Source organism: Rhincodon typus, chromosome 24 (assembly GCF_021869965.1).
Source record: "Rhincodon typus isolate 14 chromosome 24, sRhiTyp1.1, whole genome shotgun sequence".
NCBI lineage: Eukaryota > Metazoa > Chordata > Chondrichthyes > Orectolobiformes > Rhincodontidae > Rhincodon > Rhincodon typus.
The window spans coordinates 8,528,350-8,546,677 of NC_063355.1; the positions used below are offsets into that span (position 1 = coordinate 8,528,350).

General features: G+C 41.6%; 1 protein-coding gene across 2 annotated transcripts in view; it reads left to right on the top strand.

Annotated features, from left to right (window-relative positions):
• LOC109912215 (oxysterol-binding protein 2-like) overlaps window positions 1-18,328 on the top strand; it is a 318,882-nt gene that overhangs the window by 40,221 nt on the left and 260,333 nt on the right. For both annotated transcript variants that reach the window (XM_048611306.1, XM_048611307.1), the window contains exon 3: window positions 7,272-7,480. In XM_048611306.1, the coding sequence (XP_048467263.1) occupies window positions 7,272-7,480 (209 nt within the window). The remainder of the gene's footprint in view (window positions 1-7,271; window positions 7,481-18,328) is intronic.

Sequence of the window (18,328 nt, forward strand, 5' to 3'; positions counted from 1 at the left end):
CCACATCAAGTAGATGTTCACCTGCACATCTGCTAATGTGGTATACTGCATCTGCTGTTCCCGTTGTGGCCTCCTCTACATCGGGGAAACCAAGCGGAGGCTTGAGGACTGCTTTGCAGAACACCTACGCTCGGTTCGCACTAAACAACTGCACCTCCCAGTCGCGAACCATTTCAACTCCCCCTCCCATTCTGCAGATGACATGTCCATCCTGGGCCTCCTGCATGGCACAACGATGCTACCCGAAGGTTGCAGGAACAGCAACTCATATTCTGCTTGGGAACCCTGCAGCCCAATGGTATCAATGTAGACTTCACAAGCTTCAAAATCTCCCCTCCCCCTACCGCATCCCAAACCAGCCCAGCTTGTCCCCGCCTCCTTAACCTGTCCTTCCTCCCACCTCAAGCCCCCCCCCCCTCTCCTACCTACTAACCTCATCCCGCCCCCTTGACCTGTCCGTCCTCCCTGGACTGACCTATCTCCTCCCTACCTCCCCACCTACACTCACCTTTACTGGCTCCATCCCCGCCTCTTTGACCTGTCTGTTTCCTCTCCACCTATCCTCTTCTCTATCCATCTTCTATCCGCCTCCCCCTCTCTCCCTATTTATTTCAGAACCCCCTTCCCCTCCCCCATTTCTGAAGAAAGGTCTAGGCCCGAAATGTCAGCCTTCCTGCTCCTTTGATGCTGCTTGGCCTGCTGTGTTCATCCAGCTCTGCACCTTGCTATCTCGGTCAGATTGGGATGAGTTAGGGTTTGTTTCTGTGCTGTGTCGGTCTCTGACTGTATGACTGTCTGACATGGCAACGCTGCCCATAGCTTCAGCCCACATTCAGCAGTGGGCTCTTAAACGAGGTGCATATAATTATAAGTTAGAACACTATCCAGGAGGCCGAGTAGAGAATGTGGATGTATTGAGCTGCCGTTCATTAGCAGATTCACCATTGGTGGTACCCCCAATGGAAGAGTCTGCACTGATATAACATTTTCTGGACACACTCCCAGTCACAGCTGATAGTATCAGACTTTGGCCATAGAAAGATCCAGTCCTTTCAAAACTGATACAACTGGTATTAATAGAGGAAACCAAAGGGCCATCACAACGAGAATTGAAACCCTCCTGCACCCAAAGAGACCAGCTCACAGTAGAAGATGGCATAATTATTATGGGAGGAAGAGTGATTGTCCTGAACAAAGGTTACCATCAAATACTGGCTGAACTCTACCAGGGTCATCCAGAGGTCTCCAAAATGAAGATGTTGGTGAGAAGTTTATTCAGTGGCGCGTAGGAGTTTGAGGGGTGACCTTATAGAGGTTTATAAGGTCATGAAGGGCATAGATAGGTGAATAGCCAAGCGTATTTTCCCTAGGGTTGGGGAGTTCAAATAGGGGCGTATTTTTAAGGTGAGAAGACAAAGTTTTAGAAAGGACACTGGGGGCAACATTTTTTTTAACAGGGTGGTTGATGTGTGGGATGAACTGCCAGAGGAAGTGGTGGATGCAGGTACAGTTAGATAAGTATACGAATAGGAAAGGTTTGAAGGGAAATGGGCCAAACGCAGGCAAGTGGGACCAGTTTACTTTGGGAACATGGTCAGCGTGGACTATTTGGACCGAAGGGTCTGTTTCTGTATTTCATGATTCTATGACTCTATAAGTTATGTCTGGTGGCTAGGCCGGACGAGGTATAGCTGCGTTGGTGGGGCAGTGCCAACAAGGACAAAAATTACTGCCAGCAGCTCCCCACATCCGTGGGAGTGGCTGAGTAAACCTTGGGCTCAGTTCTATGTCGACTATGCAGGTCCTTTCATGGGTTCGATGTTCTTAGTCTTTGTAGACACCCACTCAAAGTGGCTAGACGTGCATACGGTCCATTTGTCAAACACTAGGTTGACAATAGAAAAACTGCACACGTCTTTTTCAACACGTGGAGTCCTGGAAGTGTTGGTCACAGATACCGCGCCACCCTTTACAAGCAGGAAATTTGGTTATTTCTTGAAGTCAAAAGGGATTCAGCATGTAAGGACAGCTCCATACCAACCATCATCCAAAGGTCTGGCAGAAAGAGCAGTCCAAATTTTGAAGGCAGGTTTGAAAAAACACTCCACGGCTTCACTAGATATCAAACTGTCCCAGTTCCTATTTGATTATAGGAGCACACCACATGCAACTACAGGGATAGCACCGACAGAATTACTAATGGGGAGAAGACTCTGAACCAGGTGAAGTCTGATCTTCCCGGATCTGAGAGGAGGGTAAAATGGCATCAGGAATGCCAGTGCTCGACACAAGACTCCGCCAAGTCAAAGAGATCGTTTGATACAGGAGGACAACGTCTTGTGTAGGAATCACAGAAATGGCCCTGCATTGGTAAGAGGCATGGTCGATGCAAGGTCAGGACCAGTAATGTATAAATTTGGTTAGGTGCGATGGTCCCAAGTAAGCATGGGGTCTACATGAAAGCCGTGAACTTGCACGACGAAACATGCCACCACCCTCAGAACATTTGTAAATGCTGCAGAAACCCATGAGTTTACCTTCTCCATCAAACGTTGTGGAGTCCTCAGAATCAGACGGACATGATGGATGTAGCCACCTTGGTGCCTTTGCTATTGGAAGAAGAGAGTCAAGTTCCATTGAGATGCTCCTGGTGAAAGAGGCAAGCTCCTATGTGTCACAAGCCGACCTTATCGGATGCCAAATTGGAAGAACCTGACTGGGTACTAAAGTCAATTAGGCTCTCCGTGAGAAGGGACTGGCTAAGTTCGTAGACTCAGAGGGGGTGGGATGTAGGGATTGGAATGAGGCCAGCCAGGTGGACCTCATAGAATATGAGTCCCCTGATTGGGGTTGTTAATCTGGTCAAATCAGGGAGCTCTGGCTGATGCATAAAACAGGTGAGTGTCAGAGATTCCGAAACTCTAGTAGCTAACTCTGAATGAGGCAGTGCTATAGTCAAGGACTGTTCATGTGTAAATAAAGGGTGACTTCTTCAACCACCCCTTATATTGTGCTCTACATAGCAGCCATGTTATTCATCAGCACTGACATCACTGGAGTATCATCTGTAAATATAAGTTCTGTATTCAATACAAATTGTACTCACATGGTACTGTCAGATACCTGGTGAGATTATCACCAATAATATGGAGGCTTAGTGATGGTGCGTAACTTTGTTTATTTTGGATTTTACAAGTGGTCTGTTGCACAGTAATTTCCACGAGTATGTCCTACTTATTTACCTTGTCATCTAGAAGTTTAAAATCTCAAATCCGTGATTTGTCTGTGCTCTTACGTAATCCCTCACTTGGTCTTAGAACCAGTTTTCATTATTAAAATCAATGGACATGTTGGAATTTTTATTTTAAAGCAAAATTGTTCGGCAGTACTGAGGTTAGACTCTCCAAAGAACCATACAGATTGACAGCACAGAAAATATATAAAACTTGCATTTATTTGTCATTTTTCATGACTTCAGGATGTCCCACCAAATCTCAGAAGTGTTCCAGCACAGAGGAGGCCATTGAGCCCATTTTATCTGTACTAGCTCTCCAATGGAGTATCATGACTTAGTGCCAAATAAAAACTGAAAGGACTGCAGATGCTCTGAATCAGAAACAAAAACAGAAATTGGTGGAAAAAACTTAGCTAGTCCAGCAGCTTCTGTGGAGAGAAAGCAGAGTTGACATTTCTGGTCCAGTGACCTTTCCTCAGAAGTTCTAAGGGTCAGTCTACCTGAAACGTTAACTCTGATTTCTCTCCACAGATGCTGCCAGACCTGCTGACTTTTCCAGCAATTTCTGTTTTTGTTTTTGTTTATGTCTTAATGCATTGTCTTGTCTGTTCCCCAGCCTTTGCAGATTGTTTGTTTCTATTTAAATAATCATCCAATTCCGAAAGCATTGCAATTTACAAATCCCAAAATGCATTGTGAAGTGTAATCGTTATTGTTCTGTAGGAAAATGCACAGCCAACCTGATCTGCAAGCAACAGTATGTTAAATATCAGTAAATTAGATTAATTTATGTTAGTTAAGGAGAAAAAATCGACTAAGAAAATCAGGAGTAACTCTCCTGATTTGTCTTGAACAGCATTTGGGGCCTTTTATTTTCACCTGAGGCGGAACTGGAGTTTAAGATCGCACTTGAAAGCCACCATCTCTGACAATACAGTACTGGAACATTAGCTTGGATTTCATGCTGGAGTCACAGGAAGCGATTTTACCCACCGCTCTTGATTGAATCACAGCGCACAGTGGTGAACATTCACCTCATTGTGTTTCTATAGCTTGTTTTGGAGTCATCAGAAAACTAATCCTGCTGTCCTGTTCTCTGCCTATAGCTCTACATCCACTCCTTTCCTTAACAATTACCAATTTTTTTTTTAGAAAAGAGAATTGCTACAGAAAAAAATAACGGCAGGGTTAATTTTGGAGGTAGGCCTGCAAGAATTCTGTGTGGGGCCAGTGTGATGTAACACCTACAGATGTGAAAGAAAGCTCAAACAGACTGGACTGTGATCTCTTGTAACTACTAAGATAATGGAGGGATGACCATCCTCTTTCAACAGCTGCATCTTATTGATTATGTCCCAAGCTCAGTTTGAAGAATACACAAAGTTTAGGGTTAAAAAGACCGTTCCAACTCTACTGCAATAGGCTAGTGAGACTAAATGTATTGATGTGTACCAGCCTAAGTTGTGTGTTAGCATGCTATGAAAGTCACAGTCAAAGCACTGTCCCCTAATCACTGCTGTATTACAGGTAAAGAGCCTTTCTCACTCAGCTAGCTAGTAGCTAGACAAAAGAGAAACAGGCCAACAAAATGATTCTTACACAGTGAGAATGCTAGAATTCAATTACAGTTGAAATGAATCAGATCTACAGAAACTCAACTATCTGCAAAACTAAGGATTGTAAAACTGACTATTTAACTGCCAATGCCAATGTCAATGTCATAAATCTCTACAATGGCCACGACCTTCAACTGTAATCCCTTTGGAAACAATTCAGAGACTGATCTGTGTATTATTTCAATTTGTATCTTGGACTTGCCTGTTATTTCTACTGTTTGTATGTATATTAAATTCTCAATCTTCTGTTTACTGATTAATAATCTTATTCCTTGTAAACTCAAGAAGGTCTGGTAAAATTTGTTCCTTTTAAAACATAAGTTCATGTAGTCTGGGAGAAAGGTACCAAGGGATCCTTTTTAATATTAGCATTATTGCAACTAACTGAGGGGTGGGCGAATAAAGAAATGGAGCCAGTTCATCTCTTAACAGTTTGGTTCCCACTGGAACCATAATGAATGGGGAACTTTGTCCAAGGTTTGGTCATAATTCTCATTATCACTTTGCTGATTGATATGTTGCTTGTTGTTTCAGAGGTGCACTCACTTTCCCAATTCGTAAATAGTGGCTGTGCCATCCTCATACGTTGAGTAAATGTTGTTCTCTACTGCACTACTGGTTTCCTTTGTATTAATGAGAATTGTATACACCGTACATTTAAGTACTTATATTGGAAATATTGATTTAGTTCATTTGTTTTTTTTTGAGGAAGTAACAAGGGGGATTGATGAGTTTGGTGCCATGGATATCGACCACATGGATCACAGTAAGACATTTAACAAAGTCCCATGTGGCAGACTAATCAGGAGGGTAAAGACCACAGAGACATAGGGAAATACATTTTAATTTACACTCAAAATTGGCTCAGTACAGGCTTATTAATTCTAAATTTAATTAATTCTACGTTTGTTCCACTAACTTCTTTATCACAATAATGGTACATTTCCTTCAACTTTTTACAGGCTGAACAACATGAATTTGTCCAGCCTTTGCCCAAAATTAATTCTCTTGACAATGGATAGCTAGGTATGGTGTTCCTCTACACTTGCTGCAGGCTTTGAATTTCTCTTTTGTGATTTGGTGACTAGACTTGGTATGGTTCGGAAGATGAAACAATTTGACACAATTGCTTTCACGTGCTTTTTTTTAGCTGACTTTCAAAATTCCACTTTTTCTCATTATAACTGATGAGATTCTGTACCTCGATCGATTGTGAATAATAGTTGACTATGATGAGTAACATCCCTGAAATCCGAGCTCAGTACAAATTCATTTCCAAGGTTTAGCTTGGAAAAGAGGAGGGTAGAAGTGATTTTTGTCTGCTCCTGTCTGTAATTTGCGCAGATGGTGCATTTGGAGACTATTTTGCTAATGAATGGATTATGCCATCAAGGGTGCTTGCTGATGTCTGGATACACTTGTAACTAGAACTGACCCAGCATTCTATAACCCACATAAGACACTCTACACTCCATTGTCATGTGATTTAGAGGACCTGTGGATGAAGGTGTTGTCCATGTGGCATAATACAGGTGGTTAGCACTGCTGCCTCACAGTGCCAGGGACCCGGGTTCAATTCCACCCTCGGGTGATTGTCTGTGTGGAGTTTGCACATTCTCCCTGTGTCTGCGTGGGTTTCCTCCAGGTGCTCCGGTTTCCTCCCACAGTCCAAAGATGTGCAGGCTAGGTGGATTGGCCATGCTAAATTGCCCCTAATGTTCAGGGATGTGTAGATTAAGTGGGTTACAGGGGATGGGTCTGGGTGGGATGCTCTGAGGGTTGATGTGGGCTTGTTGGGCCAAAAGGCCTGTTTCCACACTGTAGGGATTCTATGAAAACACCTTCCATGTCTTCCAATGTATTGGATGCTGAAAAATTTCTGTTGTAAATTTGATGTCAATGAGCAGGCAGTTAAAGCGATAAATCCATGAAGTATTATAAAAGTGGTTAACATTTTTAATAGTCATTCAACAAGTTGCAGCAATCCTTTGAATGTGAGGTAGGTGTAATGGTATTAGGTATCATGTTATTTTCTTTAGCAACCCTGGTTCAAACATGGCTTTTGCTTCTCTTTGCTATGCGAGAAAATACACGCATGTGCATTGAATGAGAGTCAGCAGAATTGGGCTCAGTGTCTGCTTTTGCTGCCTGCAAAGAGCAACCAGCTTGGAGAGGTATTGGAAGGAGCCTAGATCCTGTAAACTAGTACCCAGTGTGAGTCAGGAGAAAATCAAAAACAGATTAGAAAAACAATATAGATAGATGTTTCCTGCATAACAATCAAGTTTCTGCAATATATTCTGCCAGTTATAAGTGAGTTGGTTAGTATTTAAATGGCTCAAGGAGTTTGTGATGTAGTAGACACACCTGTTACATTGATAAGATCATTCAGTGTGCTATATTTGCTTATGTTTTTCCAGGACCCAAGCGGAGATGGGGCACACATGCAGAGGAACTATTAACTTAGCAACCACTCATATCGACATTGAGGACTCCTGTACCTTTGTGCTGTCAGATAGTGGACGCACATACCACCTGAAAGCAAGCTCTGAGGTGGAGCGGCAACACTGGGTGACAGCACTTGAACTGGCCAAGTCCAAAGCTATTCGGATGATGAACAATCAGTCAGGTAGCATCTGTAGAGCAATGCTTAACATATTGTCATGTTTTACATTATAATTATGTTGTTTTGACATTTAGCACCAGCTGAACTGAGAACTGTTCATAAGGAATTTGGAATGAAGCAAAATGAGTATTCTGGCTAGATGAAATGGTTTTATTTAGTTTAAATGTAGGCAACACTGGAAAGGTATAACTTATTGTACAACCCTTGCTGATCTTAGAATGTAATACTGCTCTCTGTGTGTGATCCTCTTATCCTTATGGTGATGATGCTTCCACAATAGTGTTAGATAGAGAATTACTGGCTATTGACCCAGAAATTTATGGCAAAATTAAAATGATGTGTTACTCAGAGAATTTGTTTTCGTGACTGTGTGCACGACTAAGTTAGAGATCCTGTTAAAGGAGTGAAGGTTTGCGATGGCTTTGATTCATGTCCAGTATAAATCTGGACTGCATTTAATATTGTGTTTGGAGAATCACAGCATTGCTTAGTGAACCCGTACGTTTTACGAGTTTAAATAGTTGAAGCAGGAACTTTCCTGCCTCTTAAATTGAATTTGAACTAAAGGCAGAGGGCAGAGTTTGGTAGACTGAGAGTGACCATTTTAATGAAGAGTATTTGAAAATGAGCAATTACTCTGAGCTACTCTTGCTGGGAGTGTGTTATCCTCTTGTCAGCAGGTGAGCTGTGTTTGGCAATATAAATTAATCTATGTAGTGTATATACATCGATTTCTTCCGGTTTCTACTTTGTATGTGGCCCAGTTCTTTGAATGTAGTTTAGGGAGACAGTCACTACAGTCTTTGAGGTGCAACCAATGCTTTAAAATAACAGCAATAAAGCTTTGCCAAATATGTAGAAGATCTCTTAATGGCCAGTCACATTACAGCATCAAAAATGTGCCATACATTGTTGAAGGAAAATGATAATGTAGTAGGAATGAAATACTTACCTATTTTCTGACTATCCCTTGATGAGTCTAGTGTATCAGTAGCTTTGCACTTGACTGGATCTGGACTCTGGTGTTTTCAACCTGCAAAACGTCTCCAGAATACTCTGCACTAGAAGTTCTTGTTCCATCAATTTGGCCTTTCAATGGTAAAGAAATCATGGAAATACATATATTTAGCCAGTAATAATGTTAACGAAAGCATGTCAAGTGTTTGTTGATGGCTTAGCTTGTTTGAAGTTTATTTTACAGCACAATGATTCCAAACAGTGCCACAATATCCTCTGACTTGCCATGATTCAAGGGTACCTCCAGATGGTGCTGTTGTACTGCTGTTGCTGCTCAGTAATAACTTGTAATTTTGAAGAAATAGATTGCTGACATTCAAAAATAACCCAGTTTTGGGTAATGTGACATTAATTAGTTGAGGATTCATCTGGGAAGGATGGTCACTTTACAAAGAAGTTTAAATTTATTTTTCATGATGTAGCTGTCTTGAAGAGTGGATGGTGCAATTTCACACATCGTTTGTATTCACTTAAAGCAATACTGAGATACAAAGTTTTGTAACTGGTTCATTTTTGTTTTATACAAATCAATGTTATAGAGATTATGCAGGTATCAAGAAAAGATGCTACATTCTAGGAAACATATGAAATATAAACACATTGACTTATGAATGACTGATTGTAAGAAGCTAAATGATGATTGGCATCCAGCAATAGCACAACAGCGATGCTTTGTATCTCTCATCATTGGGGCTGATGGAGGTAGGTGACTATAACCAGTGTGTACAGTCAGTTCTCTTTATGTACTAGGTTAGTATATATATGCTCATCATGTGATCCTCACATTTGTGTATTATATACTATTCTTTCCAGCTTCATTTTTGTATGTTTTGTTAGGTTATTAATCTGTGCTTCATTGTCATTAGTGCATGTAATTTTGTTGCGTTTTGTTTTCCTTCAGTTTGCATTGTTAAATAAACATTTTGAGTGTTCATTCTGCTTTGTGTTTGCATGTCATTTATTGTGTGTGTGTGTGTGTGTGTCGATTTTATAAATACATATATAATATGTGTATGCACATTTTTCTTTGGTTTAGCATATGTTTGTAATGTATGCATTTTTATTATAACACAAACTGTATTCACACCAAACTGACATCTTAACATTACATTCACCCTGTCTTGGCACAGCAGGTCTGCTTGCTACAGCAAACATTCTACTATTTGGTATCTGATGGACAGGAGGAGACAGTAACACAGAGGAAGCATAAACAATTACATGGTGTATAGCCCATGCTTAGGTTGCACTGTGACTTGGAGGGTTTTAGCCACATGAACCTGCATGGATGCTAGTATATCTTATTGTTGAGTAAGAACGAGGAAAGACAGAACATTCACGTAAATTGCCACTTATCCACATATGGCCTTTCAAAAGCTGTTTCACATCTTAAGGAAAAAATGTAATAAGTTCCATACAAGCCAAATCTTCTGCCAATTTATGCAGAGCAAAAGCCCACAAATAGCAATGAGATGAATGAACAATTGATTTTCTTTTGGTGGTATTGACTGAGAAGGGATGTTGGCCCAGGGAAAGGTAAACTCCTGAATCGTGCTTTTGAATTGTTAATGTCCAATTGATCAGGCACATAAAGCTTCAATATAAGATAACAAGGTGTAGAGCTGGATGAACACAGCAGGCCAAGCAGCATCATAGGAGCAGGAAGGCTGACGTTTCGGGCCTAGACCCTTCTTCAGAAATTCCAGCATCTGCAGTTCCTACTATCTCTAAAGCTTCAATATGACAGTTTATCCAGGATGTTTTTTTTTAAGTCAATCTAAAGTGTTATGGTATCCTGTATTTAAAATGTATGATGGAAAATAATTATAAGTCTAAAATAAAACCCTGGAAAATGTGCACTAGCTGCTCTATTTGAAATTATTTCATGTTTCAGGCAAGAATCCTACACACAATATTATTGTCAGTATTGATCTGTTGCTGCAATTGGCAGGTACCCCTGCATGAGGGCAAACAGGTCAAGCACAAGTGGTGTTTTATGGTTATTTGTTCATGCATTGAAATGAAGAGTTTCGGGAAGAACTGCTTATTAATATTGACTTTGCACTTTTAAAATTGTTTCTCAATTTCATAATTTAACCTTCTTCCTAACAGTTTACTGTGTTTGGAGAGATCTGGTGCCAGGAGTAAGTTTTACAATGTTTGCTGGGACAAGGGTTTTTTTTTGTTCCACAGCTTTCAAAAGAGCAAGATTATTTTTTAAATGTGAAAAACAGACTGCAGAAGCAACTGGTCTTGGGGGAAAGAGAAAAACCACCATAACACCATAAGACATGGACAGAAGTAGGCTATTCAGCCCATCGAGTCTGCTTGACCATTCAATGAGATCTTGGCTGATCTGATGATCCTCAACTCTACTGCCTTTTTCTTCATAACCCTTGATTAAAAATCTGTCTTTCTATGCCTTGAATATACTTAATGACCCAAACTCTGCAGTAAGGAATTCCACATTTCACTACCCTCAGAAAATAAATTGCTGTTCATCTCTGTCCTTACTGGGCAACCCCTTTATCCTGACAATGTGCCCTCTGGTCCTAGACTCTCCCACAAGGGGGAATAACCTTTCCACATATACCCTGTCAATACCGTAAGAATCTTGTGTATTTCAATTCACGTTCTTCTAAACTCCAATGAGCACAGATCCAACCTACTCAAACTCTCCTCTTATGACAGTTCCACCTTACCTGGTGTCAGCCTAGTGACCCTTCTCCAGAGTGCCTCCAATGCCAGTATATCTTTCCTGAGATAAGGGGAACAAAACTGTTCAATTCATTCCACCTGTGCATGGTTTTTTGCAAGACCTCCCCATTTTTATACTCCATGCCCTTTGAAAAAGAGGCCAATATTCCCCGAAAACCCACAAAGCTATGCATTTTTAAACAATTTATACTTTGTAAGAAATTACTCAAAATAAGAACAAAATTGTATTTCTCTGACACCATTCTTAACAGGAAGTCTTCTCCAAATGCACAACAGTTAAGTGCTTTTTAAGAGTACTTGCTGTTGTAGAAACAAGACTTAAAGGTACAAATATAAGTTTTGCCTGCAGTGTTTTTGTTTTGGGGCATGAAAGTAGCAATTGCTTGTCTTTTTTTATGTAACTCTACGCTCTTTCATCACAACAGAATGTGGCTGCTGAATTAAACTAAGGAGCCATTGTAACCTGGTCATATTTATCCTGAGGTATGGACAGTATCTGGCTGCAAGACTGTTAGCCAATATATGTTTGATGGCAAAGCAAAACTAAGGGTCTTGCTATGAAAGATGTATGGTGGAGCATGTGTTTTGGCCAGCTGCTTTGTAATTTGCAAAACTCTGAGCAAGTTCTAATGTGTGGCTCCATGGATTACCTACAGTTAACCTGCCAAAAATTTTGTACAACTAACAATACCACAGGTTGTTTGAATTGGCAAATAACAGCCAATTATAGACGTTAAGGGTTTTTGTCTGTCTAGGCTGTTTGGACTCGTTGGTTTAAGGGACACATCTGGTGAGTTTATTTCGTGGGCAGTGCCTGGCACACACAGGGGCATGTGGAGGACTGAAATGTATGATGCACATGTAGCTGCAAGAGGTTGATAAAGTGTTGTTTTGGTGAAAGAAATAACAGTGAATGGTAAAAGGAGCCTGACAACAAAGTTATCCCAGCTGGGAGTGATTGCATTTTGGTGAGGAATAGGATGAAGAAGGATTCAGAGAAGCCAACCAACCCTGATTAACCAGGGAAGTTAAGGATAGCAAAGAAAAAAAATATACACTGTGGCAAAGACTAGTGGTAAACAAAAGGGATGAGGACAAAAGTGCAGGAAATGGGTCAGATATGGCTGAGGGCCCTGTTAACCACAGTGGTGGAGAATCCGCAGCTGAGGAAAAAGGTGGACATTTCTGAGGCCCCCTGTGGAAAGTGGCATGAGCAGAACAGATGTGACAGAGATGGAGAAACTGGAATGGTATGGAGTCTTCACAGAAGGTGGGGTGTGAGGATGTGTAGTCCAGGTAACTGTGGGAGTCAGTAGGTTTGTAGTTGCTATCAATATCCAGCCTGCTCCCAGAAATGGAAACAGAGATTTTGAGGAAGGGAAGGATGGAGTCAGATGAGCCAGATGAAGGTGAGAGTGGAAGTTGGAAGCAAAGGAGTAGAAATTGAAACAAAATTGATAAATTCTTCTTTGGGTGAGAGAAGGAAGCAGCAATGGAGAACGAATTGTGGACAGGGACCCAAGTAGGATCAGAATAAGGAGTGTTCCATGTACCCTACAAAGAGATAGGAATAATTGGATCCATGAGGGTAACCTTTGATGTCAGGAAAGTGACAGGAGTTAAAGGAGAAGTTGTCCAAAGTAAAGATGAGCTCAGCCAGGTTGGGGAGGGTGGTGGTGGCTGGGGACAATTCAGGCCATTTTTCTAGGTAGAATCGAAGACCCCAAAGACCACCCTGATAGGGGATGGATGTGTAAAGGGATTGCATATCCATATGAAGAGGAGGCGGCTGGAGCCTATGAACTGGCAATTTCAGAAGAATCGGGAATGTAAGTGGGAAGGGACTGGACAATGGGAGAAAAAAACCAAGTTCAGATAGGAATAAATGAGTTCCATAGGGCAGGAGCAGGCGGAAACAATGGATCTTTAGTCACCGGAGAGGTCCCAGAGGATTGGAGAATAGCCAGCATTGTTCCTTTGTTTAAGAAGGGGAACTGGGATAATCCAGGAAATTATAGGCCAGTGAACTTTATGTCAGTGGTAGGGAAATTTATTGGAGGAGAATGGGAGGAACAGGATTTACTCAGTATTAGGCAGCATGGCTTTGGGCAGTCGTGTCTCACAAACTTGATGGAATTTTTTGAGGAAGTCACAGAGATGATTGATGAGGGCAGGGTGGTAGACGTTGTCTATATGGACTCTCGTAAGACCTTTTGACAAAGTCCCTCATGGCACGTTGATACAAAAGGTAAAGTCACATGGGATCCACAGTGAGCTGGTAAGATGGATGCAGAACTGGTTTAGTCATAGAAGACAGAGAGTAGCAGAGGAAGGGTTTTTTTCCTGACGAGGTCTGTGACCAGTGATGTTCTGCGGGGATTGGTGCTGGGACCCCTGTAGTTTGTATGTATATAAATGATTTGGAGAAGAATGTGGGTTGGCCTGAGTAGTAATTTGCAGATGACACAAAGATTGGGGGGAGCTGCAGATTGTGAGGAGGATTGCCATAGGATACAGCAGGATATAGATAGGCTGGAGAGTTGGGTGGAGAAATGGCAGGTGGATTTTAATCCAGCCAAATGCGAGGTAACCCATTTTGGAAGATCTAATGCAGGAGGGAAGCATACAGTAAATGGCAGACCCCTTTGTAGCATCAACATAGATCTAGGCGCACAGGTCCACAGTTCCCTAAAAGTGACAGCATAAGTGGATAAGGTGGTCAAGAAGATGTATGGCATGTTTGCCTTCACTGGTCAGGTCAAAGAGTATAAAAATTGACAAGTCATGTTGCAGCCGTATAGAACTTTATTTAGGTCATGTTTGGAATATTGTGTACGGTTCTGGTCACCACACGACCAGAAGAATGTGGAGGCTTTGGAGAGGGTACAGGAATGGTTTACCAGGATGTTGCCTGGTTTGGACGGTATTAGTTATGAGGAGAGATTAGACAAACTTGGTTTGTTTTCACTTGAATTTCGAAGGATGAGGAGTGACCTGATAGAAGTTTGCAAAATTATGAGAGGCATTGATAGAATGATTAGTCAGAGTCTTTTTTTTCCAGGGTAGAATTGTCAGTTACTAGGGGACATAGGTTTAAGGTAAAAGGGGTAAGTTTAAAGGAGATGTGGAAGGCAAGTCTTTTACAGAGGGTGGTAAGTGCCTGGAATGTGCTGCCAGAGGAAGGGGTGGAAGCAGAGATAATAGTGACATTTAAGAGGCACCTTGACAGATATATGAATAGACAGGGAATAGAGGGATATGAAGAATGTAGAGGCAAAAGATTTTCAGTTTAGAAAAACTTCATGTGTCAACACAGTCTTGGTGGGCCAAATGGCCTGTTCCATCGCTGTCCTGTTTTTTGACAGTTGCTGTAGTTATAAAAAGGTAGATTTCAAGGAAGTAGTATTTATTTCTAAAACAATACTGAGTCATTTAGACGAAAACTTGCCTTTTCAATGGACTGGGGAAAACAATTTCCAAGTAGCTTTGTATTCTACATTTATGTTTGTAGTTGTATTCCTAGGCCTGTTTTTACACAGATAGCTTTACACCGCTTTCTCCAGACTGAGAAATTCTTAAATAAAGATAAACTAGAAATTTTGGGTGGACATTAAGGCCCTTCCTTAAAATGAGACTGGAGTCAGAGGTAATCAGGGACATTCATTTAAAGGAGCTCAACCATCTCTACCCCTGCCCTAATTAAGTCCAGGATAGCAAAGCTTGTGTACAGCCTTCCTGTCCACTGCAATTAATGCTCACTTAAGAGCCCATCCCACTGCTGCTGGTACACAACCAAGAAAGCCCGAAAAGCGAGTCCTGAGTATTTTTTTGCAGTCCTCCAGGCTGTGGGGGTGCCTTTGTTGTCAGGAAGTCCAGTCCAGGGACCGACCATCCCTCTGCCCGTGCCATGGAGTTTGCGAGCACCACTCTGCCTTCACTCAGCTGTGAACTGGGTCCCTCACTAATCCTGGGTCTCTGGTTGGTGCATTAGTGGCAGCCAACACTGCTCCCTGCTGGTGCTGGTCTCTGATTGGACAGGAGCTCGTGGAGTGGAATCTCCCGTTCTTGATCCAAGACTTCCTAGTGAGGACACCATTTGATCAAGCTTTTCTTTTCTAATTTGTGCACGGATTGTGGCATTGCTAAGCTAAGCCCAATATCTATTGCCCATCCTTTAGTTAAAAGTCAGCCACATTGCTGTTGGTCTGGAGTCACATGTGGGCCAGACCAGGTTAGGATGACTGAGGGCATTCGTGAACCAGATGGGTTTTTACAACAAATCATGGTCACCATTGGGCTAGTTTTCTATTCCAGATTTTTAATGAATTCTGCCATGATGGGATTCAAGCCTTTGTTCCCAGATCGTTAACCTGGGGTTTTGGATTTCTAGTCCAGTGACATTGCCACCGTGTCACTGCCTCTCCCTTCTGCTGCATTGTATCTTGAAGTTCCCACATTTCCTTATCCTTCGAGGTACTGCCTACTTTGTACCTGTTAGACAGGAGCAGTACCTCCCATCCCTCCTTGACTAATGCTTTTCTGCACTGCTTGGCTGATTGATATTCTCCCTTTTTCCACTGCCTACATTTGTGCTTTCCATGGTATATGACTTGTCCCCCTCTTGTCTGTTTTCAGGTTGTTCTGCTCTTTCTTCTGTTTGCTCGTCATGACAGTGTCTGCCTGCCTCGCTGTTCACTACATTTCTAAGTATTGTACCATCTGCAGACTTCGAATTTGGCATTCAGGATATAATTTCAAAGTCATCAGTATAAAAGTTGCCTGAATACCAACCTTTAGAGATTATACATTTCTTTCTAATACAAAAGAAATGTTCACCACTATTTTCTGTTTTTGTTTTGTCCCTTAGCTAATTTCATAAACATGCTGCCACTAGCACTTCAATCCTATGATTTTCAGTTTTCCAAACTTCTATTTTAATTTTACTCGCTCTGTAGATTGTTTACAGGGTCATCTGACATTTTATAAGGATGTGGGGCTACATTGCTTTGTGCAGCATGGCATTTTAGACACTAGAGGTCTTCAGTACATCATAGACCGGACAGATCTTTCAAGGCAATAATCAGTCTTATATTTCAGATAGGAGAGTGTGAAGCAGGAGGAGACCAAAGGAATGGCAAAGGAGAACTGTCCTTGGAGGACTTTTTAGTCATGATTAGGATAAGCCACACATGATTGGGGAAAGATGTTGAGTGCTGCAGCAGATAGATAAAATAGCTGAATGGTCTCCAGGTTCATCCTTTTCGTTTGCTTAAATAAACTTACCACAATTTTTAGGAGATTGCCAGCAAAGTCCTTTCAGATTCTCTGATACCAATCTCTGAACATTTTGAGGTTTAAAGAGAAGGATTGTGAGGTCAAATTACATAGACTACACTTGCATTCCCCTGAATTCAGAATAGAGAGTTAAGTAGTGAACTAAACCTTGCAGGCCATCCATGGACAGGAAAATAGATGGCGAAAGCTGTGACTTAGGGCAGTGTGCCATCGGCAGCATGTGCACGGCCAGTCCGCCTCTTCCTACCACGATTGCAAGTTGTGGGGGAGGCATTGGGTGGAGTCACCTGTCTATGGCCCAACTGAGGCCCTTAAAAAGGCAATTAATGTCCAATTATGGGCTTCACCTCACCATTGCTATAATACATTAGACATTGGGAGAGGCTTAAACCCAACATAAAGCCTAATGGGAATATCCTTGAGGACTGCTGGTCACTGAAAGTGGAGGTGCCTCCTTCCTATTACTTGAACTACATGCCTCTCACCCAGCTTGCTGGGACGTGTCAGGCTTGCCCCGGGGAATATCTCAGACTGATATAAAAGTCTGAGTTTATTGCTGAACAGCATCTCCTCGGCCTACCTGCAATACCAGTAGTGGTCGCCATTCCTGCTTGGTGCTGGTGGTGTACAGAATGTCTGGCTTTCCATTGACCTAGGGTGTCCTCCTGGAGATGGATAAAAGTCCAGCCTCATACTAGATAAAGCTAAATGGAGACAGTGGGGGAGAGGGTGTGCTTGTCCAGAAATTTATGCTGATAAGTGGGGAGTTTGCTTCAGTGTAGGTGAATGAGTCCGGAACAAGGGAGCATAACCTTTGAATTAGAGGTGGGCTGTTTTAGGGTTGTAGAAAGCATTTGTTAACACAAACCTAGTGACTTTGAAATTATGTCCTGCATACCAAATTCCAAATTTGCAGATGGTACAATATTTAGTAATGTAGTAAACAGTGAGGTGGGCTGATGCTGTCACGAGGAGCAGACTGAGGGCATTTCTGAAGAAAGATCACAGATCCCGAAATATTAACTCTGTTTCCAATCCACTGACACTGCCAGACCTACAGAATTTTTCTAGCAAAATCTGTTTTTGTTTGTTTCCGATCTCCAGCATCCGCAGTTCTTTGTTTCATTTAAGTTACAGATCAACCTTGATTTAATAGAATGATACAACAGGCTTGAGTTGCTCAATGGCCAAGTCCTTTTCCTATGCATTATTAATATAAAATTCAAATGTATTTCTTGTTTCTTTTCACCTACCTTTTTATTTGAGTGGGTCCCTATTGCAATTTCTTCTAGAAATTGCCAACCATAGCATGTTTAAAAAAAGAAAGATTGTCACGGGTCAAAATAACCATTCTTTCTCACAGACTCCTACTGAGATTTTCTCGGGCTATTTTTTAATTTTCTTTTCATGGGCTGCATTTTGTTCTTGCTAGCTCATTTATTAGTAGTACCACTGCATAGAACAATATCACCTGTATTTGTGCTGACAGTTGGGATTTTGGGCTCTCACACAAACAAAATTAGAATAATTCATCAATATACTTGACTCTGCATTAAGCTTTAAAGCCACAACACACAAGGAAAGTGTTAATTTCCTGGACACTACAGTATTTACATTGGCAGAAGACAACAGGCATAAGTTAACAGAAGTTTTTTTTTCTGCAAGATAACTGACACACACTTCTACACATGAAAAGCTATCACCCTAAACACACCTTCCGCAGACTAATGAGGTCACGGTTAATGCAATTGCATTACATAGGATCAAAGCTGGAGCACTTTAACTAAGTAGTTACAACCCTATCTACTGTATCACACCACTCCC